The sequence below is a fragment of the Pristiophorus japonicus genome, chromosome 11 (genome assembly GCF_044704955.1).
Source record: "Pristiophorus japonicus isolate sPriJap1 chromosome 11, sPriJap1.hap1, whole genome shotgun sequence".
NCBI classification, from domain to species: domain Eukaryota; kingdom Metazoa; phylum Chordata; class Chondrichthyes; family Pristiophoridae; genus Pristiophorus; species Pristiophorus japonicus.
The window spans coordinates 122,557,717-122,582,255 of record NC_091987.1 but is presented as its reverse complement, the minus strand read 5'-3'; the positions used below and the strand labels follow the sequence as shown (position 1 = coordinate 122,582,255).

General features: G+C 42.1%; 1 protein-coding gene across 6 annotated transcripts in view; it reads left to right on the top strand.

Moving 5' to 3' along the window:
- The window catches only part of LOC139276257 (ribosomal protein S6 kinase alpha-3), a 169,985-nt gene that overhangs the window by 113,008 nt on the left and 32,438 nt on the right, over nucleotides 1-24,539 (top strand). For all 6 annotated transcript variants that reach the window (XM_070893979.1, XM_070893978.1, XM_070893977.1 and 3 more), the window contains 11 exons: nucleotides 2,551-2,657; nucleotides 2,886-2,923; nucleotides 6,249-6,391; nucleotides 9,908-9,978; nucleotides 10,106-10,194; nucleotides 15,696-15,760; nucleotides 16,106-16,208; nucleotides 16,567-16,688; nucleotides 20,315-20,437; nucleotides 21,710-21,799; nucleotides 22,021-22,179. In XM_070893979.1, coding sequence (XP_070750080.1) covers nucleotides 2,551-2,657; nucleotides 2,886-2,923; nucleotides 6,249-6,391; nucleotides 9,908-9,978; nucleotides 10,106-10,194; nucleotides 15,696-15,760; nucleotides 16,106-16,208; nucleotides 16,567-16,688; nucleotides 20,315-20,437; nucleotides 21,710-21,799; nucleotides 22,021-22,179 — 1,110 coding nt within the window. The remainder of the gene's footprint in view (nucleotides 1-2,550; nucleotides 2,658-2,885; nucleotides 2,924-6,248; nucleotides 6,392-9,907; nucleotides 9,979-10,105; nucleotides 10,195-15,695; nucleotides 15,761-16,105; nucleotides 16,209-16,566; nucleotides 16,689-20,314; nucleotides 20,438-21,709; nucleotides 21,800-22,020; nucleotides 22,180-24,539) is intronic.

The window sequence follows — 24,539 nt, the reverse complement described above, 5'->3', positions numbered from 1 at the left end:
GTAGGAAGTCTCAAGTTCAGCAGCCATTCCCGACGGCAGCGGGGGGAGGCCGTCAGGAAACGACTGCCTCAACTTTCTGAGGCTTCCTGCAGCCTTCTCACTGCAGCAAGAAGCCTCAGTGCTGATGTGCTGTTGGCAATGTGCTTTTATTAAAAAATGTTCAAAAATTAAACAGCTACAAAGAACTACAAAAATGACCGAGTGCCAATGTTTCCTTCACAATGTGCGTGTGCGAACGCTCCAACGCACACGCGCAGGGTTGCCGGCAGGAAAAAAACTAATTTAAATGGTACCCGCCCCCTCCCACTTACAAAATCGGCGCGAGTGGTAGGCTCCGCCCCCTGGGCGCCACGCCAAGCAGACATGGAGCTGCAGGGCGCTCCAGAATCGCGCGTTTTTTTCGGCGCGAAAAGCGGGCGCCTAGCTCAGAGGGGCGCCCGTTTTATAGCGTGTGGAAACTTGGGGCCATAAAGTTGAGGTCATCCAAAACTGTCCTGCCCGTATCTAACTAGCACCAAGTCCAGTTTACCCATTACCCCTGTGCTCACTGACTTTTATTGGCTCCCAGTCCTGCAGCACCTTGATTTTAAAATTCTCATCTTTGTTTTCAAATCCCTCCGTGGCCTCGCCCCTTCCTATCTCTTCCCGCCCTACAACCATCAGATCTCTACACTCCTCCAATTCTGGCATATTGCGCATCCTCAATTTTAATCGCTCCACCGTTGGCGGCTGTGCCTTATGCTGCCGAGGTTCTAAGCTTTGGAATTCACTGCCTAAACCTCTCAGCTTTGCTATCCCCCCCCCTCTCCTCCTTTTTAGACGCTCCTTAAAAGGTACCTCTTTGACCAAGATTTTAGTCATTTGTCCTAATGTCTCCTTATATGGCTCGGTGTCAAATTTGTTTGCTGACACTATGTAAATGCAAGTTGTTGTATGTCTGAAATTAACCAATGTTGGCTCTCCACATTGTAGTGTAACTGTTATCTCCAGTGTTGCACTTGGCAAGCAAATCCATGGCATGAATAGTCAATGTGATTTGTACTAGTTTCAATTGCCTAGAGGGATTGCAGGAGTTTTCCAGTCTCTTTCTCTTTCCCCCCCCCCCCTCCCCTATTGTCCTTGCTTTGATCTGGTTTTTATCCTCGTGCAGGAAGACTACATGGCAGCTAGGGAGTCTATTGACCTGATGCATAAGGCATCAGAACTATATGGGACAGGCTAGATGGACCAGCTGTTTTTTGTCCTGTAACATTTTCATATGTTTATATGAAAGAAGAATGCAAGCTGCTTTCACAAGGCATAGCCTTCAGCAGCTGACAAGAGTTTCATGTTTCAGAACAACTTATCCTGCAAGGTCTAAATGCATAAGTACCTTCTTGTCTCCGCTTTACTGCCTAAGGTCCACTTAGCGCTATGTTTCCATTCTTCTGTGTTCTTCCATCTTCCCTCATCAATCAAAAGTTGAGGAGAGACAAGAAGATGCATGAAATCCACAATGTTGTGCACGATATCTTGCCTCAGTGCTGAGCGCCTCTGCGTTTATTTTGCTTAATCCTACTTGGCCTCTTGTCAACAAATAAGTGTCTTGCTATGCAGTGCTATTTGAATGTTTACATCAATGTTTGTGTATGTTCCTGCAATTACTTTGTGATGCAATAAGCAAAGGAACCTGCGACTCCTCCCCATCCAGACTGGCCTACAAGTAACTAATCCACATTCCGTTATGATTCCTAGTGACCTAGCAATCCACTTGATTGTAAAATAATTACATGGCAATTAAGGATGGTCAATAAATGTGGCCTTTCCAGCATCCTGCACTTCCCAAGAATATGGGGGAAAAATAAATGCTATTCCCCTATTGCCCCCTCCCTCCCCCCATGTTTGCAGACAGTCATTGGCTCACTATCTGTCTACTCATCAATTTCTAAATTCTCTCCTCACCCACGAATCCCTTCCGGAATTCGCTGTTCCCTACCTTTGCAACCCTTCAAGCCTATGTTCCTAATGTGCCCTCCATTCTTCCAACTATGGCCTACTTTGCAACCCCCTTATCCATTCCAGTCTCGACTGCACAACCTTAAGCCATTTGGCCCAACATTCCAAATGCTCTCTGCCTTGCTTATCACTCTCCCTCCTTCAAAGACTTCCTCAAAACCAACCTCTTTGATCTTCCTTTTAATCACGTTCCCTAATCCTTCTCCTCTCTTCTCTTCTGTTCTGGTTACTTTTGTCTCTGAAACTCTGGGACTTTCTACTTTTGGTTTAAAGGCTTTGTGTAAGTGGAGGTTCTTGGTCCCAACCATCTGTTTGTTTCTAAACAAATTACTCTGGTATCTGCAGTTAGTAACAATTCTATTGTGCTATAAATTGACTTGCCATTTTTATATGGATGTGGTCAATTATAGCAAAACTTCAACAAATCCTTAATGCACTGAAGGGTTAGATTTTTGTCCCAAACATTTCCACATTTTTTTTTACATTTGCATTACAGTCTGGACTAATTAAATCTGTTTTACTATACAACCCAAATTATATCCATGTTCTCTCAAGGTTATGTTCACTGAAGAGGATGTAAAGTTTTACCTTGCAGAGTTGGCACTTGCTTTAGATCATCTACATAGTCTGGGAATTATCTACAGAGATCTAAAACCAGAAAAGTAAGTTTATAATTTTTGACCTGTATTGAGTTTTCTTTGTGTACTTAATTACTCATGCTTTGCAGTCAGTGCTTTGTGCAAATTATAAATGATTGAGCTAAGTTTTGCCTGTGTTTTTTTTAACTAGAATGCGTCTTGTCAGAACTGTTAACTTATTGAAGTTTGTTCGTACTTTTCAATTAATTTTAAATACCTTCCAAGGAATTAAGTGTAATTGTTTTCTTTCAGTATTTTGCTGGATGAAGAGGGCCATATTAAATTGACAGGTGAGTTAATTAATGTTTGTCTTAGCCAGTTTTGTTTCTCTGCTATGATAATGGGTTGGACATCACATAAAATGTAATCCTAAAGTGCCCATGGCTTTCAGGATGCTTTGACCATTTTTTCCTAGAAAGAATTTGGAGGGGAAGTTACTTTTAAAACACTTTTTTAAAAAAAAAAGCAGAGTGCCTTCACATATTTTAAAAAGCACTGAGATGGTAGGTGGTTAAAGAGCTAATGAGTTAAGCTCTGGTGTTATTTCTTCATGGACTGTAAATAATCAGTTTGTTAACCTGCCTCAGCAGTCTACACACCTTGCTCTAATTGTATTGGTGTATTCTGGTCCCTTTTGTGAACATGGGCTTATGAAAGGCAAACATAGATGGTGAAAGCTGAATAAGTCAGTCATACCTTCAAAAGGAGAAGGCAGGGGGGTGATTTAGAGGTATTTTGCATTAAGCCAAACAAGACAATCTACTGAAGTGAGGAGGTATAACATGTTCAATATTTTGTTTAACACAAAGACGAGATATATTGATTTTAAATTAAATGAGTCTGATCATAATTGTTACTGTAAATATTCACTTGCTATGAAGTGAAAATAACTTGACGATTTGCACCTACCTCCCATCATCAACATCATTATCGGCAGTCCTTCAGAATCGAGGACTTGCTTCAACTCCCAAAGTGAGTTCTCTGGTGGCTAAATAGTCCAATGCGAGAGCCACAGACCCTGTCACAGATGGGACAGACATTCGTCGAGGGAACGGGTGGGTGGGGCTGGTCTGCCGTGCATTCCTTCCGCTGTCTGTGCTTGACCTCTTCACACTCTTTGCGTTGAGACTCGAAGAACTCAACTCCCTCCCGGATGCACTTTCTCCACCTCGGGCGTTCTTCGGCCAGGGTCTCCCAGGTGACAGTGGTGATGTCGCACATTACCAGGGAGGCTTTGAGGATGTCCTTGTAACGCTTCCGCTGCCCATCATTGGCTCGTTTACCATGGAGGAGCTCCGCATAAAGCATTTGCTTAGGGAGTCTCGTATCTGGCATGCAAACTATATGTGGCCTGCCCAGCGAAGCTGATCACCAACCTTCCAATCACCAGATGTTTTCTTAGTGGTTTCACCATTCCCTTTCTCTGTAACCTCCTCCAGCCCTATAAACACCTCCCCTGCCCCTCACAAACCATCTTTTCTCTAATCCTGGCCTCTTGTGCATCCCACCGGGGTCCCTTCACCTTGGCGTCTGTGCATTTAGTTGCGTAGGCCACATGCTTTGGAATACCCTCCCTAAACCCATCTACCACCTCCTTTACCTCGCTACCTTTAAAACCCTCCTTAAAACTTACTTTTTTTGACCAAGCTTTTGGTTGCCCCGTTAATATTTTTTTGGATGTTTCTGTAAAGTGCTGTGGACTTTCTTCTACACTGGGGAAATTTTTTTTATATAGGCCTCATGAATGACAATACATTGCAATGAGATGGATTATTATACAACAGCTTGCATTTATATAGAGCCTTTAACAAAGTAAAACATTCCAAGGCACTTAACAGGAGTGTTAACAAAATTTGCCACTAAGTCACTTAAGGAGACATTAGGACAGGTAGACAAAAGCTTAGTCAAAGATGTAGGTTATGAGGAGCACCTTAAAAGATGGAAGGGAGGTTTAGGCAGAGAATTCCAGCGTTTGGGGCCTAGGCAGCTGCCGTGACGTGGGTAATGTTCACCCACGTCACTGGATCGAATGTTTTCACTTAAAAAAGAACAACTCCTAATAACATTCTACTGTGTTCTCATCTTGCAGCATTTACTGGGCCTGATTGTCTCACAGCATTCTGTTTTTTAAAAAAAAAAACAGTTATCTGTTTTATCTCTCTCGTCCAAAAGGGATCAGAGATTTTCCAATACAGTTGATGAGGTGTTTATTGATTGCTACGATGGGCTAACAAATTGCTTATTATTTACAATCTTTGGGGGAAAAAAACCCTGCATTAACCACCTTTCATGTTTCAGGAATTTTTTCCTCTATTAGTATGAATACACTTGGCTTTTTAAAAAAAAAAAAGAAAAAATGGTCGGAAAATCCCAAAACATAGCATTTGTAACTACCTAATCCACATTTATAACTTAATGTTTGTCGATGTTCTTAATAGCCTAATGATTATACTGTTCAAGATTGTAAAGTATAACTTGAGATTTGAATTTAGACAAAATACTGAAAATTTACAATGCTCTTACTCCATATGAGCTTCTGCCCTGAAGAATGCTTCCGAACTTTGTTAGGGATAATGCTGCTCCCATCCTGAAAGGATTAATATGCAGGATTGTTAATTATCAACTTGGGTAAGATTTTTGAACGTTGAGTAATTTTCTCCAAGTTGTAGATAAACTGGATAACATATTTTAAGAACTTTGAATTAAAATCTCTAAATACGACTTTAGTGGGGGGAATAACAATTAAACTTAGAATCAGTGTTCCCTCTAAGCTGCGCACGTGCGTGACCATGCAATAATCTGCAAGGTACTGCGCAGGCTGCTCGCAAGCTTTTTCATCTGAAATACCGCACATGCGCAGAAGCATGCTATGCACAACAAAGACAATTTAGAGGGAACATTGCTTGGAATAATTCCTTCAGTATGCTCATCCGTTTTACCTCTTCCCTCCTTTTCTCAAAAGAGTTGGAATTATTATCCTTGCACATGCTAGTACAGGTGTGACGTCCAAAATCCGGAGTTCCGGACACCGGGCTGATCCATGGCAGGGTCGTCCAGAAACTGGAAAATGTTCCGAAATCCGGACTCCCCAGTCTCCGGCCGCCCTGACCTCTGGCCCAGCCCGGCTTTGCCCCGACCGGCCGATCCCTTCTCGGCTTTGCCCTGACCAACACACCTCCCCCCTTCTTCCTCCTCCCCGACCTCTGGTGGCCCAACTGACCCTACCCCTAACCTACCTACCTCTCTCGGCCCAGGCAAAGACGTTCCGATATCCGAAACGGCCTCTGTCCCGAGGTTTCCGGATTTCGGACGTCACACTATATCAACTCTGACTATGTAAATCTGTCCGTTTAACTTTTTTGTGCTTACAATCCACTTGTTTTATTAAATACAAATGTTTGAGGGGAGTCTGCCTATATTTAGGACACACCTGGTCACACTTTTTCATTCCTTTTTTCTACTTTTCTGTGTAAAGTCAGTTTTGTGGGTTCAGTTGTCTTCCTCTGGAATAAATAGTAAGTTGCACATTTAATGAATTGACAGCAGAAAAAGCACAATTATACAAACGTTGTCCAATATACATAATTGAAATGACGCAAATTATTTTAAAATTAGATTTTGGGTTGAGCAAAGAGTCTATTGATCACGAGAAGAAAGCCTATTCGTTCTGTGGTACTGTGGAGTACATGGCGCCAGAGGTAGTCAACCGACGGGGTCACACTCAGAGTGCTGACTGGTGGTCTTTTGGTGTTCTAATGGTAAGCTTTTTTAACACATCCACATTAGACTTTATTTGCTGTATGGCAATGTGTTCTTGTAAATGATTCACTGTTCTCCCTCAAATGTGGAATACATTTGTTTTATTATATTGTGGATTTTTTTGGGAACCAATTTTCATTTACAAGAAGTACTCAACACTAAGCTTATTTTCTGGAAACTATTTTCTAGTTACTTCCTTCTCTATTCCAAAGTGTGTGTATCATTTTTGTGTTTTAAAAAAAAAAAATTCTCCATCAAATTTTTGGGTTGGTTGGTGTATGGCCTTGAAGTTGTCTTGATGTTTTCCTTTGGCAGTATTAGGGTTTCAAAATTATATATTTTATCAAGTGTTTCCAGGGTGCTGATTGTGTCAGTCCTATCATTCTCAAGATATGGACCTGAACGAGCAGCACTCAATGCCCAGACTGCCTGGGAGAGTGGAGCAGAAAGTTGTAAAGGGATATTGATTGATTGTGGGTGGGCAAAACTGTGGCAGATAAAGGTCAATATGGGGAAGTGTGAGGTCATCCACTGAACCCAAGAAATATAGATCAGAAATGATAACCTAGGAACTGCAGAGAAGTGGAGAGATTTAGGGGTCCATGTACAGAAATCACTAAAGACTAGTGGTCGGTTACAAAAATATATATTTTTAAGGCTAATGGAATGTTGGCCTTTATTTCAATGGGGCTGGAATACAAAAGAGTGGAAATTGTGCTACAGTTCCATAAAGCACCGTTTTAACTGCATCTGGGAGTACTATGTTCAATTCTGGCCTCCACACCACCTTCGGAAGGATATATTGGCCTTGGAGAGCTTGCAGCACAGATTTACCAGAATGATACTGGGGCTTAAAAGGTTATTGCGGACAGGTTGCAAGAGTAGGCTTGTAATTCCCTTGCGTATAGAAGATTAAGGGGTAATCCACTTGGGGCGCCCAAATTTGCCCAGGAGCTGCTCCGTTTATTTTGGAGCAACTTAATTTTTTTTTGGAGTATCTTAAAAATCGCAATTCTGCCCATTTAATTTGCACCAGTGTAAGTGAGTTAGTTAGGATTTTTTTTCATTTTTTTTTCAAAAGGGGGCGTTACCAGTCACTTATGCCTGTTTTGGCCATTTAAGCAAGTTTGGACACCAAATAGTTGCTCCAAACTAACTTAGGCCAGCGTTAGTGGCCCGCACAGAAAACCCTTGCGGAGAGTTAAGAAATCAGCGCAGGTAAGTACATTCTAAAGCACCAAGCACTAAACAAAGCACAAAAATAAGCATTCAATAACAAATAAAAAAATACAAGGGAACTGAGAGGACCTGCACCTAGCACTAAGACTTACAAAGCACCAAGACCAAAATAATAAGCAATCAATCAATAACAAATAAAAACAAAGTAACCTTGTCCAAACTACTCCTACACAGTTCCTTTTAGTACCTTTAGTAGCATTCTTTTGCTGGCTCCTACTTTATTCTAACCAATGGCATATAAATACTCAGCAAAATGTATAGACCAAGTGCAATGCACTTACTCCATCCATTGTGTGGCCTTGTGAACATTGCCAGCATGATTTGTCTCAATGCTTCCCATTGTTTCAGACATTGGACATCTAACCTAACCCTATCTACTTCTTCTAAACTGATTCCCTTGTGGAAAACATCAGCATACTAATCAGCTGCAGGGTTTCACTGACGACCTGCTGTAGTTCTGGTTCTCTCAGATCTCCTTTTACTGGTGTAGCTGGATAAGGCAGCGGGCCACTGATGAGGGAGCCCATTTGGCCAGGGATAGGGGCGTCGCGCTTCGGCCCCTCCCACACAGCCTGCAGAGCGCATTCAGATTCTGGGTGCGAGGAGCTACTGCACATGTGCGCACATTCTAGCGCGCATGTGTAGAGGTCCGGCACTGATTTCAGCGCCGGGACCTGGCTCCGCCCCCCACTGCTTTTGCCACGTCATGCCACACCAAGGCCTACGACGGTCCACAGAGCGGGGAGAATACCAAGGTAAATTTTCGGCACCGTTTTTGGAGTACAAAGTCGGAGCACCTCAGGCAAGTGCGCCGTTTTAACCGGAGGGCCAAATTTTAGTCCGAGGTGTTTAAGATGATTAAAGGATTTGATAGAGAGAGAAACTCTTTCCTCCTAGGTGAATCCAAAACTAAAGACCATAACCTTAATATTGGACCTAGGCAGTTCTGGGATGATGTCATGAAACACTTCACACAAAAAAGGTAGTAGAAATCTGGAACTATCTTCCCCAAAAAGCTGTTGAGGCTAGGCCAACTGAAAATCTCAAAACGGAGATTTATGTTAGTTAAGGGTATTAAGGGATATGGAACCAAGGCAGGTAAATTGAGTCAACATACAGATCAGCCATGATCGAATGGAATGGCAGAACAGGCGCGAGCTGAATGGTCCACTCGTGTTCCTATGCTTCGGCAAAAATTTGTGCAGGAAATCAGGATTCCAATGGACATTAACGACCATTTTGAATTATTTATCCCAAGACTTCTTGAGCTCTCCACTTAAATGCTCTAGGCAGGTCTCCCTTGACTAATGCCTCTCTCTGAGGTAGTGATCTCTCTAAATCGTGTGACAAGCTGTAGTTTCTAACCTGGAAAGGCTCTCTTCATGGTTCCTATAATTCTGCCGCCATCTTCCTGTTTGAAGGTGTTAAGCTTTCTTGTGCTTGATCTTGTTTCATTTGATCAGGTTACTACACTGGGATGGAACTTTTGGTGTTTCATTTTGGATTTCAGATACAATTTCAAGGAATAAGGAGATCTGCCTTTTCTACCCACACGTTATATGCACCACCTTCCTTTAGAGATATGAGGAATTAGATCTATTTTCCGCCAGTTGGATCTTGGAGAATCATGCAGTTAGCAGATGAGTTCTGATTTATGTCTCCAGCAAGCAGATGGATCTTTTCATGGGAATTTGAGATTGTGAAAAGAGATTTGGCACCGAAGCATTTTTGTTATTTCATTCATGCAGGATATCTTCCACTAGACCAGTCCTATTGACTCGTGCCAGTGGCTAGTTACTTTGTTGGGCTATAATGTGATGCAGGTTTATTTTAAATGGAGTTTTACACCTAAAGGAGTATTTTAAAGGAGCTATGTCATGTATTTGAACTCACCGTTTACTTGTATCTAATTTGCTAGACCTACCAGATCCTGTCTAAGGAGTGTATTTTTATAAACACCCAAATGCTGTTACTTTTGAGTTGGATATTCCGTAATTGGATAATGCACTATGTTTAATATAACAGTAAAAAAAACAATTATGAAAGAATTGATTTATAAAGTTTTGTTTAAATAAAAGCAACCGTGCTTTTAGGAGATGCTTGGAATAAGCATGGCAGTGATTCTTTCAATCAAAGGATTTATGCTACATTTCTAGTATATAGCTACTTTAAAAGATCACATTAGTCAAATATGTCGGGTTTATTTCTTGCTCCTTCAATTTATTCAAAAATGGTGCTCACGTAAAATTCTGACTGTACATTCTCTCTCACTCTAGTTTGAGATGCTAACAGGCACCTTGCCCTTTCAAGGGAAGGACAGAAAGGAAACTATGACAATGATCCTGAAGTAAGTAATAAATAATCTGTGTATTTGATTCAGTAAATGCTACAATTTTTTAATGTCAAAAAATTGTTCTTCAGAATGTTTTATACTGCAAAGTGAGGTTTCTTACTCCTTGTATTTTTTCTTGCAGAGCAAAATTGGGAATGCCACAATTTTTAAGTACGGACTCCCAAAGTCTATTGCGGATGCTTTTCAAACGCAACCCTGGAAACAGGCTAGGTATTTATGCTATTACTGCATGATAATTCACCAATGCACAGGCAGTCTAAGGTATTGGGGCCATAATTTGCGGCCCCTATGGGTGTGTGTGGGGGCAGCACAAGTTCCGGGTTTAGGCATGCGCTAAAACCCAGAACTTGCGATCCCTCTTGACAGATCCAATGCATCTGCGGAAAAATGGCATAACAGACGGCGCGTTCTGCCCCGAGAATGCCAGTGAAATTCTTACGCTTGTTTTTACCAGCATAAGAGTTTTTAAAAAACCAGAGAAATAACATTGTCAATTTAGACATGTAAATTTATTTTTTCAAAAATTACATTTTTGTTTTAAATATTTAATTAAATGCCATTTTAATTAAAGTGTAGAGATATTTTGGGGGATATTCCCATTCATAATTATGGGGATTCCATATGTACGGAAACCCTATAAGTATGAATAGGGGTTCCCTTCTGTCATTTGTTGGGCTGGCCCATGTGATCCCAGGGGCGCTTGCAAATCACGTGCCCCTGAGATCACATAGGCCTTTGCCCATGAGTACCCGGAGAGCCCCAGTACTGCAAATCTCGGTATCTCCCGGACCACCAGGTAAGTGGGAATTTTATTTGCGGATCGGAGGCATTTCCCCACGGGAAGCATCCGACCGCAAATTCAGGGCCAATATCTTGATGTATATTTTTCAATACAACTGTTTCCCTCAAACGGTGTAAAGCCATACTGTTGTACAGTGATCACAACATGCATAGTGCAAATTAAGGTGAATTAATTCAAATGAAAACATTTTTTTTAAACACCAGGGATTCATAAAATTACATAGCACAGAAGGAGGCAATTTGACCGATCGTGCCTATGCCAGCTTTCTGAAAGAGTTGCCAGTTAGTGTCACTCCCCTGCTCTTTCCCCATAACCCTGCAACATTTTCCTTTTCAAATTCCCTATTGAATCTGCTTCCACCACACGTTCAGGCAATGTATTCCAGGTCATAACTCACCGTAAAAATAATCTCATCTCATCTCATCTGGCATTTTTGCCAATTATTTTAAATTTGTGTCCTCGGGTTACTGACCCTCCTGCCAGTGGAAACAGGTTTTCCTTATTTACTCTTGTCAAAACGCTCTAACTGAAAAGGAAGCTGATTCTATAAATTTTAAATGGAATGAGGAACTTGCAGGGTTACAGACATAGGGTTCAATTTTGCCCAAAGCCCTTTTTTGGCATATTGCCAGAGTTACGCCCGTTTTTCTAGGCCAGAACTACTACAAAAATAAATGTGCCAAGTTTCCCCGCTCTATTTTTCAAAATTGGCACCGTGCAGCCTGTCCTGTAGCCTCGGGAGGTGGCGCCTACTGCCTGCGCCGGAAAAATGATGCTGCCCTTTCTGCACATGCGCGGGGATAAAAAGGACATTTTTGACGTGATTCCTATGGGTGCGCATGCGCAGTACAGCTCCTGGTCTGCCATTGGCCAATTTTAAAGAACCAATTGTGTGTGTGTGAACTTTGAGTGCTGTGTGAGAACTTTAATTCTCATTGGAAAAATTGGGAGTTGCAATACAAGAAGCAACGTGGCGCAAGGACCAAGAGTTTCTTACACTATGAAGTGGAGGCACGAGTTGCTGTGATTGAGGGCAGATGACAGGAGCTGGATACCAGCAGAGGTCCCATAAAAGTTCCACCCAAAGAAATGCTGGAACCAACTTGCAGAAGATTACTGTGCAGTGGTGACCACCCTGAGGTCTGGAGGCCAGTGCAAAAAGAAGTGGTCAAGTAGTTAATGTAAGTAATATTTTCATTTTTCAATGGAATTGTGAATGTGACCATCTGTATATGTCCCACCCAGCAGAAAGACACACTCTCAAAAAAGTTATTTTCATCTTTGCAGAGAAAAGTGACACACAACAAAAGGGAAAGAACTCGAACAGGAAGAGGCACGGCAAATATGCACCCACTGAAACCCTTGGAAGAGAGGGTTGCTGCTTTAATGGGTCCTGCCTGGAGAAAAGCAACCACCACTGCACAAGCTGGGCCCTGCCTGGAGAAAAGCAACCACCACTGCACACTCGAGGGAGAGGGCAAGTCCTGCAAATTCCACAGTCTGGCTTTCCTAAATGTTAAGCACTGTTTGGGGTAGCCATGCTTCAGTTCATGGGGTTGTCTCCCTCAGCTACGCATCGGTTGATGCAATGTTGTAACATTCATCGTTGTCCTTCAAATCAGCCTGCTGCCTGCGCTATGTAAGCCTACTCGTGCCACCCACCCTGCCCCCTCCTCTGCTGCTAACCACTTGTCTGTTCTATATTTTGGAGAACTTGAGGCCAACCCTGATGATGCAGAAGCTTCAGACGAGGACGAGCCTAAAGAGGAGAACATGTTCCAATCCCACCTTCCAGACCAGGGGGTGAGGGGGAGGGGATGGATGAAGTCCCTACTGTTGTACTAACTTTGGAGGAGATGCAGGTGCTGCCCATTGAGGTACTAGCCCCTTCCCTGAGTAGTGATTTGAGTGTTGATGGGACATTCCATGGTTTCTCACCGTCCGAGGCTGGGGATTCCAGTGGGGTGCAGCGAGGTATACCCAGGGCCCCACCATCCGAGGCTGTGGATCCCAGTGGGATGCTGTGAGCCACATCCAGGGTGAGGAGGGAGAGAAAAGCTCAATCGTGCTCTCCTGATGTGCAGGATCTAACAGAGGTGGTTCAGATGATGGCAGTGAGTGCGGAGAGCATTGACCTTACGCGATCACTCCTGGACACCATCAGTGGGGTGGGTGATGAGGTATCGGGACTGTCGGGAGAAGTAACAACATTCTCACAAGAAATGGGAACGCTGTCCGGGAACGTGAGCGAGGGAATGTTGCAGGTAGTTGACACACTGTTGCTCAACATGAGGTAGCATGTCACAGGTAGCTGAGAAACTGGCGGCGAACATGAGGTTGGAAATTTTGGAGTTAGCTGCTGCAATAAGAGAAGACACCCAGATCTCGTGCCCATTGACAGAATCAACTGCCACTCCCAATCCAATCCCCAGACCAGCCTCTGAAGAGGCCCAAGCTGGGCCTTCCACATTACTGTCTGCCCAACACCCCCCCCCGCCCCCCAATCAAGAAGTGCGCATTGCCCAAGATGTTCGAAAGAATAAGCTTGGTACCAACCCAGAACTGCTGCGTCACCACCTGCGGGCAGGGGTGGTGGAGCCACCAAGACCAAGCGCAGCAGGCGGTCTTGGAATAAGTTGGAGAGATAGTTGCAGCCTTTCTTTGCTGTTGTTGGTACATTGTAAGTGTTCTCAAATTAAAAGTTTTTTGGTAAGTTATGTAAATTTACAAGTTTAAAAGTTAGGAAGTGATCGTAGAATCTAAGTGATCTTTAGTGAAAACTTTAAAGTTTGATACAAGAATATGTTGATTAAAGTTATGTTAAGTACAAACAAATATTTGTTAAACTTTTGAATAAAATGTTAAATTATAACTGAATCATTTTCATTATTTGTTTGATTATTAACACAACTTTTGAAGTAAGCAAGAATGATTTCCATCATTTGTTCCAATAAACATTATGGAACAGGTCCAAACAGTAAACATGGTCCATGTGGGATAGTACAATCAATGCAGCCCTGTATCTTTGGGAAGCCAGCAATCCTGAAGAAACCCACAGCCCTGTCATGCATTGCCTGGGCAGTCATGGGAAACTTATGTAGTCATTCCTCTGGGCATATAGTGCAGTGCAGCATTCACCTGCCGAATGCAGACATGTGTTGCATGTTGCGAAATGGCACACACATCCCCAGTTGTAGCTTGGAACGATCCTGATGCATAGAATGAAAGTGCAGCTGTAACCTTTACTTCAACTGACAAAGCAGTCCTCCTGATGCTTTTAGATTACAGGTCTGCTTTTACCAACTCACAGATCTCAGTTACAACTTCTTTACGAAAACGCAGCCTTCTGATAGTCTGCATCACTCGGATGCAGGTACTAATGCCTGTCTCGATATACCCAACATGGGTAAGGCCTCTTGCCAATCACCCTAAGGGCTCTGAGGTTCCTCATGCGATGACATTGAATCAATTGTCGTCTCTGCAGCACCATCATGCAAACGACTTGCACAAGGTATGGCATTGTCAGTATTGCCCCCATGCTTAAATTTTACCTTTGCAAGAAGCTCAAAACGGCAGGCAGGCAGGACACGGTCTTTGTTCTCTCTTCCCCACAGGTCTTATGGACCACACCCAGGTCTGAGCAGGCGCAGTGATCGGCAACACCCCCCCCCCCCCCCCACCCCACCTCCCAACCCCCCAGACTACATTTGATGTGTAGTGTGTGATGCCTTCCGATTGCCTTCCACAGCCCCCCACCCACCCGGGCTACATTTGATGGGTAGTGCAGGCTTCTGATACCTTCTGATCAGCCTCCCCGGGCTTCCTTTGCAGCCAAGCTCTTGTGTCCGGGAGCGGGACTGATTCTGCCAGCCGACGCTCCAATACTCCAACCCTGTTTGCTGACGTTCGGTGGTGGCGTATCAGTTGAACAAATATGAAAACTTACAGAATTCCATCAAACTTCCATTTACTGCATTATATGCTAAAAAAATGTATCTTTATTAAGCATATTTATGTCTTCTTGACTCCCTCCAAAGCTTCGCTGGCTGAAGAACAATGGTGTTTTTCTGCGCCGTTTTTTCAATGTGTGCTGCATTTTCTTAACTCACCAGAAGGTTTTTTGGGAGTGGTCACATACGCCGACCTAGCAGAAATTTTTTTGGGGTACACTTCCATAATTGACACACACTGGCAGAGACATCAGGTTACTATGACGCAAAAAAACAACTAACCCAAAAATACGTAACTAACTGAGATACGCTGGTGCACACTCCTTGGGGAAACTTTAATTTTTTTAATTTACGCCAAAAAAACTACGCAAATCACTGGGGAAAATTGAGCCCATAAAGTGGGGATGTGGGACTAAGCACGACTGCTCTTTCAAAGAGCCAGCACAGGCACGGCAGGCTGAATGGCGGCGCCCTATGCTGTAAGTTTCTATGATTCTATATCCGTGATGGTAGAAATTGAGAATAAAGATCTTGCACATGCCTTCAAGCAACTAGCCCGATTTGAATACAACAATTTAGTGATCAGAAATGCAGGTGGTTTCTCTGGAAGACTGTTCTGGCTAGCAAAAATTACCAGTGACTTGCTGTTAAACTGGTTGTGCATGTTGCCGCCATTGGTGTTCACGCTTTCTCTGAGGAGATGTGATAGTAAACAAGAATGGCGTGGCTGGTAGTGATTCCTTAATTAGGGCCAACATATGATGGCATCAGTGTGACTTGGTGGTTTAATGTTGGAGAGGAAGGAAGAAAAATATTCTCATAGGAATTGACCTTTGTTTCCTCATATAATTAATTTTTAGAATGAAAATTCTCCATTGTACTGTTTTATGATGAAGGATTGGGGTGGGGCATGGAGGGAATGATCACAAATAAACCGCACACTTTTATTACATTGCCAGGCGCTGGTCCAGATGGTGTCGAAGAAATTAAGAGACATAGTTTCTTTTCCACTATCGATTGGAATGTAAGTATTATTGTGCAATTATTTTTTGAGCCACATTTTTTAGGCAGGATTTTAAAACATGAGTTTTTAATGAGAACATTTATTTTGTACACAATACATTTTTCCCAAAATAAATCTTCAAGATGCATGTACAGAATTGCTTTGAGGTTTTCTGATTTTCAAAGTAAGCCATTAGTGTTCCCTTTTTATATTTTGAAACTGAAGTCTCTTGGGAAGAAGCCTTTTCAAACTCTTAAATCCTAATCCAATTTTGGAATTTTGTTTTTTTTTAGTTCCATTCTTCTGCAAAATTCCTCATTCTAAAGTTCATGTTGGCAAAAATATACATATATTTAATACTTTCAGAAATTGTGCAGAAGAGAAATACAGCCACCTTTCAAACCTGCAATTGGTAGACCTGAAGATACTTTCTATTTTGATCCAGAGTTTACAGCAAAAACGCCAAAAGGTAACTAGTGAAAATTCATTGTAAATCTAAGTACATCATCCTTAGCAATTTATTTCATTTTCAGATCAACTTGTGATGCACTGCTGCTTTGAAGCACACTCCACACCACATGACTGATCTATGCAAAACTTAAACTGTTGTTTTTGTCCAGTAGCTGTTTTGATTTGCTTGTGATGTGGGGAGTGCAGCCAACCAGCAATAGATGGCCAACTCCTCCAATTGAAGATCCTCCTTTCTAAGATCCTTTGTGTGTGATATAAATAGCTGCAAGCATGTGAAATATGTATTGATTTAAGTGCAATTTTAGTAGCATTTATGTGAAAATGAAGCCTATTGAGAATTATAACGTTGTGTTTAGATTCCCCTGGTATTCCACCCAGTGCCAATGCTCACCAGCTCTTTCGTGGATTCAGTTTTGTGGCTATTACCTCAGAGGAAGAACCCCAACCTATGCAAACAGCTGTACATCCAGTTATACAGGTAAAAATAAATACATGTTTAATAAAAGTTTGCCATTGATTATTCATTGAAAACTAATATCCTAACTCTTTTCAGGACATTAAGTTGCATTCTCCTTGCATGCATTTTGGGAAATTAGACCATAAATCCTATTTCAGCCCTAATAGCTGCTCCATATGAAATTCTTTGGGAATCACTTGGTGATGCACAATAAAACTGTCTATTTCTAATGTGTTACTGGCTTCTCTGCATCATGTTACAAATGCAGTGACAAAAAACAGTTTAATCACTATAACCACTCCATCCTTCTCCAACGCTTCTCCATCATCGTCCAGCTGGGTGGGACTGCACTCGCCCGGTTCCATTCTTATCTGTCTAATCGTAGCCAGAGAATCCCCTGCAATTGCTTCTCCTCCCGCTCCTGCATCGTTACCTCTGGTGTCCTCCAAGGATCTATCCTTGGCCCCCTCGTATTTCTCAACTACATGCTGCATCTTGACGACATCATTCGAAAATACAGTGTTAGTTTCCTCATGTACACTTCCGATACCCAGCTCTACCTCACCACCACTTCTCTCGACGCTTCCACGGTCCCTAAATTGTCAGACTGTTTGTCCGACATCCAGTTCTGGATGAGCAGAAATGTTCTCCAATTAAATATTGGGAAGACCGATGCCATTGTTTTCAGTCCCCGCCACAAACTCCGTTCCTTAGCCACTGACTCCACCTTAGTCCTTAAAATCTCTGAGGCTGAACCACATTGTTCGCAAGCTTGGTGTCATATTTGACCCTGAAATGAGCTTCCAACGACACATCCGCAGCATAACTATTTCCACCTCCGTAACATCGCCCGTCTCCTCCCTTTCCTCAGCTCATTCACTGCTGAAACTCTCATCCATGCCTTTGTTATCTTTAGACTTGTCCATTCTAATGCACTCCTGGCTGGCCTCCGACGTTGTCTACCCTACATAAACTTAAGATCATCCAAAACCCGACTGCCCATGTCCTAACTCGCACCAAGTCCCATTCACTCATCACCCCTGTGCTCGCTGACCTACATTGGCTCCTGGTTAAGCAATGCCTCGATTTCTAAGTTCTCATCCTTGTTTTCAAATCCCTCCATGACCTCACTTCTCCCTATCTCTGTATTCTCCTCCATTCCCTCTCTTCTATCTGTGCTCCTCTAATTCTGCCATCTTGAGCATCCCTGATATAATGACTCAACCATTGGTGACCGTGCCTTCTGTTGAGTAAGCCCTATGCCCTTGAATTTTCTGTCTAGACCCCTCTGCCTCTCTCTCATCCTTAAGACAAGACACTGCTTAACATCTACCTCTTTGACCAAGCTTTTGGTCATCTGCCCTAATTTCTCCTTATGTGGTTCAGTGTCAAATTTTTAGTCTTGTAATATTCCCATGAAGCGCCTTGGAATGTTTTACTATGTTAAAGGCGCTATATAAATACAAGGTGCTTGTTTCGATATATTAGCTGCAGAATATAGACACTGTCTGATGAGGTAACGGGGGTCCAGGCTAATAAATTCAATTGCACGGATTTTATTTGTATCTGTTTGATTGGCAGCGCCTTGTATTTGAGGCATATTTAAATTTCCATTTGTAATTTAAAAAAAATATTTCTTTGCTTTTGCTTCCAAAAAAAGGGGCAGTTGCTCTGAAGCCGTCAAAGAAAGATGGGCCAGAAAAAAACTCACTGGGTATTAACAACTAATCACATAAAGGTTAATAGTCAGGGAACATGTAACTACTGTAAATCTAGTGTGTCTTCTGTTCACTTATCCATTAATCTTTAATGTGTTTTTATAGCCCAAGTCACAGTCTAGTGAAGTGTTTATTCCATTGCCTTTAAGAGCCATCACTTGACGGTCTACAACAAAACACAGTGAAGATGGTTTTTAAATCACTTTCGAGGCTTGATAAATCATCTAGACATCGGGCATTGAAAGCAAGAGTTTGCCTGAGACACTGAGCCCAAAAGTATAACGTCCATTTTCTAAAACCAGAGAAGCTGCTTTTGTTAATACTTCTAATGGTATAATACTTTTATATATAACCGTAATCACATCAAGATAGCTGGAAGTGCATTGCACAATTAACTTCAGTGATTATAGTGGCTGCAGGCAGTACTCTCTGCAAACTATGATTTGTCATTTACCCATACCATTAAACTTGATTTAAGATTCCAATTTCAATAAAATGTAATGACCAATTTTTGGACATCCCGCTGTGCAAGCTAGTTCTAAATGGCAGATTTAAATCTTTTTAAATTGGCCCATGGCTGAGTTCTGTAACTTGTGTAAAATTGTTAAGGTGGCTTCAGTGTTTCTGAACTATGGAGAAAGTGCTAGCTGCTGCAGAGTTCTGTGCTCCCTGTATGTGATTTCAGCTCACACACCAGTACTGGAAAGTTTGCAACATAATGCTATTCAGATGTCAAAATATTTTATTGCAGTAATATGTACCCGATTGCAAGTAAAAAGCACTAATAACACATGGGACAGTCTCTCAACACATTCTATCAATATTTGGCATTTGAACTTCTTTTACTAATTTCACTGGTTAAACTTTCCCATTTTGTTGTCCTTCACCAAACTGCAGTTTTGCCTGACCATTGAAAGCAATATTTTATCTGATTACGTCACTGGAGCAACAAGATCAAACTTCGTGGTTTTTGGGTGGTAACTGTCAGAAGCTAGAAGCAATGAAATGACAAAAAAGTTCTCTTCATGGGAACTGGGAAGATTAACTCTGTTAGCCATGGCTCAGTGGTAGAGCACTTGCTGAGTCAGAAGGTCATGCGTTCAAGTTCCACTCTAGAGACTTGAGCACAAAATGCAGGCTAACACTTCAGTGCAGTACTGAAGAAGTGCTGGACTGTTGGAAATGCCGTCTTTTGGATGAGACGCTAAACCGAGAACCTGTCTGCCCCACGTGGATGATAAAAAGATCCCATGGCACTACTTCGAAGAGGAGCAGGGGAATTCTTCTCGCTGTCCTGGCTAATAATTAACCCTGAACCAACATCACTCAAAAAACAAAACATTGCTATTTGTAGGACCTTGCTGCGTGCAAATTGGCTGTCAAAGTTTCCTACATTACAACAGTGACTACACTTCAAAAGCACGTCATTGGCTATAAAGCATTTTGGGGTGTCCAGAAGTCTTAAAAGGTGTTCTACAAATTCAAGTCTGACTTCCTTTATTTAAAAATGCACTGTATGTAATAATCATTCATTTATTCTTTCTGCTAGTTGGTAGTTTCAGCTATAATTAGATTGGTCCATCTAGTTCAATCTTGCTTATGTCCAGTTTTGTTCTGGCAGTCATTCTTCATACTGCTCAGTAATTTTCAAAGATCTCTATGTTGCAACTTCAGTGATCTTCTGGTTCAGGGATCCTTTACCTTGCTGAGGGCATTACTTGCAGTGGGGACAGTGTAATCCCCTTCTCTCATTTAGTTCTCGTTTTTATTGGGAACCTTGACGTTGATGCCATTTGTCTATTCTTCAAGCACTCTATTTCTTCTTGCAGTACCTTTTTGAACATCCCTTGGATTATGTCCATTACTGTAGTCTGCGTTCAGCAGTTCGCAGATAACATTCATTGACTGACTTCACACTTTTTTTTGCAGTTGCACAGAACTAGTATTCAATTTGCAGACAATTATGATCTGAAAGAAGACATTGGTGTGGGTTCTTACTCCATCTGCAAGCGATGTGTAAACAGATCTACTAATATGGATTATGCTGTCAAGGTAGGCACTTACTTTCATCCATTTACCATTTTTACAGCAAATTGGGATGAATCCAATAATTGACTACTGCAGACTAAAGAGCACCTTTCAAGTAAACCTTGCTTTAGGTGTCTTTCTGAACACAACTGTGAAGATAGAAAAGCAACTATCAGCTGCATAGCTTTAAGGTTTGGATAAGTTGAAGTTTATGGAGGCTGGAGATTTTCAATTCCAGCCAAGAGAGCACTGGGATAATCAAAGTCCAGGGGATATGGTATGATAAAAGATTAGAGATCGCAAGTTCTTGAGCTGGAGAGCAAAGTTTAAGAGGAAATCTCAGTGAAGTATGAGTGTTAAATGATAGATAAGGAGCTCACTAAAGGTTAGTCAAGGCAGTCAGACAAGTCGACGTGCATTTAAATTAGTGAAAGATGAAGTTAAAATGCTCCTAGAAAAATGCTTTACTAAGTGTTTAGAATGACTTATCAGGTAAGAAATTGAAATGTAACTTGTTGGGGGAGATCAAAATGAAATTAGAAGTTGGGCTGATTGAGTTGAAACATTTGAGGAGCACACTGATGGGCTTTTCTTCCACTCCCTTCGTGGCTATTTAACGTGAGGAGCAGGAGGTTCCACTTTCTTATAATAATTGAAAACAACGCCAAGTTTATAAAATGTTAACAAGACTCGACCAAGACTTTGGGAAATGTTCAATAAAAGGAGCAAAAAGAATTTAGCACAATCGCTGTTGACTTTACTCAATAGAATAATGGAAATCTCTAGAAAATCAGTACGTATAAGAATTAGCTCATCTGCTGTGGAATCTCATCCCAAGTTTTCGCTGGACCTTTTGCATGCCTATTATTTTTTAAGAATACTTAAATGCAAGTAGTGCCACCTTTGAATCAATTATATGGTTCTCTGAATTATCTGGTTTAGGGAAGGTAGAAATTTGGTATGCTAAATTGTTTTCTTTAATATAGCTCCAGTCATGCTATCGCATTACTGTTTCACTGTGGTATTTATAGGTTATGTATTTGTATATATTTAAATGCAAGATTGTGTAACTCTCAAAGATCACTTCTGGCAAGAATATCCAAAGCAATTTTGTGCAAATCACATGCCACAAACCTGGAAATTGTTATAAATTGGCTATTAACTAGTAAACCAGACATCAGAAAATGCTTGCATAATCGTATACAGCAGTTTGATGTTCAGTAATAAATTGGGGGTTGATGTATACACATTAATGCTTTCATGCACAAAACAATGATTTTTGTGTTTATTTTGTAGATAATTGACAAAAGCAAGAGAGATCCTTCTGAGGAGATTGACATTCTACTTCGCTATGGCCAGCATCCCAATATCATTACCTTGAAAGATGTAAGTGCAGGTTTTTATTAAGTTCAGCCACACTGCCTTCTCTTAATTTTGTGGGTTACTCTTGTATATCCTGCTATTTTATAGCATTGTACTGTGTATTAGTACTGTCCAGTAACAATGAAATTTTTTCACTATCCAACGCAATTGAGTATTCATTCTGTAAATGATCAATAGCTCTGTATTGTACATCTCATGTTTTTTTTTTACTGTCATTTCTACAGGTTTATCATGATGGTAAATTTGTATATCTAGTGACAGAACTCATGAAAGGGGGAGAATTGCTGGACAAGATTCTCAGGCAAAAGTTCTTTTCTGAGCGTGAAGCCAGTGCTGTACTGTACACCATAACAAAAACTATGGACTATCTGAATGCACAGGGGGTAAATATAATTTAATACATTTCTAATGCCTTGATTTCTTTTTGCAATAGAGAAAATATGTTCATTCCTTCAAGTCTGCTAACGTGATATCATGGACAGACTTTTTTGAAAAAGTGTTAATATTTAGGTTGAATATAATTTCAAGGCACAATTTTGAAGCTAAATTGACCCCTTTCTGAATTTAAACATGATTGACAGTTTAAAAAAAAATATGAGCCATTCTAATGCATAGCTTTTATATTGATCAAGCTAAAATCCAAATGTCTGATGGTATGATTTTCATATGAGGTTTTACAGATTACTGCTTGGAGATTCCAATTTAAATTTTTAATAGTGTTCCACCCTAAAGATGTGATTGACTGTTGTTGGGACCACTAAAGTTGAACTTTTCAACAGATTTTATCAATGTAAGAAATCTGTACAACATAAATTACTCATTCAACTATCCTATCCAAATGGAGAGGTTCTGCCGTGGTGGGGTGGGGGGGCGGCATCACGCTGCAGCCATGTACCCATGTATTTCTCCAGGCCCTACTGTATATTAAACACACCTCTGATTTTCTTCCACTGGCAATAATTGTATTTTGAGAACACTAGGAATGGCTCTTTCATATTTCAATTTTGGTCAGAGATTTCACTTGCGTTCAAAGTTGTCTCCAGTCTTTAATGTCTACCGTCAAAATTTTGTAAGTGTTTTAAACTATTGTATAAAATTCATTGTCTTCTGGGTTTGCACATTTTTATTTCTGGCTTGGTCAATAAGTAGTCAACTGGTGATGTCCTGTTGCTTGGATCATTTATTTAATTCAATATTGACGTCAGTTGATGCCAGCACCTAGATCCAAGGAACATCTTGCTTATAGGTCCTTTCCAGTAACTGACTATATCCCATAACGTTGCTTGATTTTGAGGTGCAAAACCTATTCCAAACTAACTTGCAAGAAAATGATTGTTGAAGATGCAATGTCAGCACTTGAAACTCCATGCCCTTGGAATCCAGCTCAAGTGCAGTTTCGAGGGATGGGGCGAATGTCATCAGCTCAAAAATCTTGGGAGAGGGCATTAGAGTCACAAGATAATTATGGAGGAAGAAGGCTATTTGGTCCATCTGAATTAATCTATCCAGAAAAATCCTGCTTCACAATTTCAGCATCCAATTGTTTCTTAAGTGTGTTGATTACTGCCATGCACTAGTTGAACTGTTGAGCATTAAGTTTACGAAACCCCCTAAATCTCTCGGTTTTGTCCTTGGCTATTTCAACACCATTCCTGGAGAGTATGTTACTTACTTTTTCTTCCAATTTAGGGTACTTTGCACTTGTCTACATTAAATTTGCACATGCCATTTTTTTGCCTGCTGACACATTGGGCCCAAGTTTCCACATGATTTGCACCTGATTTTTAGGAGCAACTGGTGGAGAACGGACTATCTTAGAAATCGCAATTCTCCACATTTTTTTTTCTGCAGTTCTAGTCAGGTAGAACAGTTCCACTTTGGAACAGAATTTTTTCTTCAAAAGGGGGCGTGTCTGGCCACTGACGCCTGATTTCAAAGTTTTCACAGTGAAAACGTACTCCAAACTAACTTAGAATGGAGCAAGTGAAGATTTTTGTAGAACTGAAAAAACCTGTTCTACACATTAAAAAATCAGGCGCAGGTTACAAATTAGGCGTCCAGAACGAGGTGGGGGGGGGGAAGGGAAGTCATTAAATTCTACAATAAATCCTTATTTATACTTCTACAAATATTATACAAATAAATCCAACCTGAATAAACATTTATAAGCAAAGAAAAGATTAATATAAACCATCTTCCTACCTGTGTGAAAGTGCTTCAGCCAGCCTCACAAGTTCGTTCGTTCGTTCTCGACGGCAGGGGGGGGAGGAGGAAGACGTTTCCGACGGCGGGCGGGCCCGAACGCAGCGGGGGGGGGAGGGGAGGAAGACGTTCCCGACGGGGGCGGGCCCGACGGCAGCGGGGGGGGGAGGGGAGGAAGACGTTCCCGACGGGGGCGGGCCCGACGGCAGCGGGGGGGGGAGGGGAGGAAGACGTTCCCGACGGCGGGCGGGCCCGAACGCAGCGGGGGGGGAGGGGAGGAAGACGTTTCCGACGGCGGGCGGGCCCGAACGCAGCGGGGGGGGGAGGGGAGGAAGACGTTCCCGACGGGGGCGGGCCCGACGGCAGCGGGGGGGGGAGGGGAGGAAGACGTTCCCGACGGGGGCGGGCCCGACGGCAGCGGGGGGGGGAGGGGAGGAAGACGTTCCCGACGGCGGGCGGGCCCGAACGCAGCGGGGGGGGGAGGGGAGGAAGACGTTCCCGACGGCGGGCGGGCCCGAACGCAGCGGGGGGGGAGGGGAGG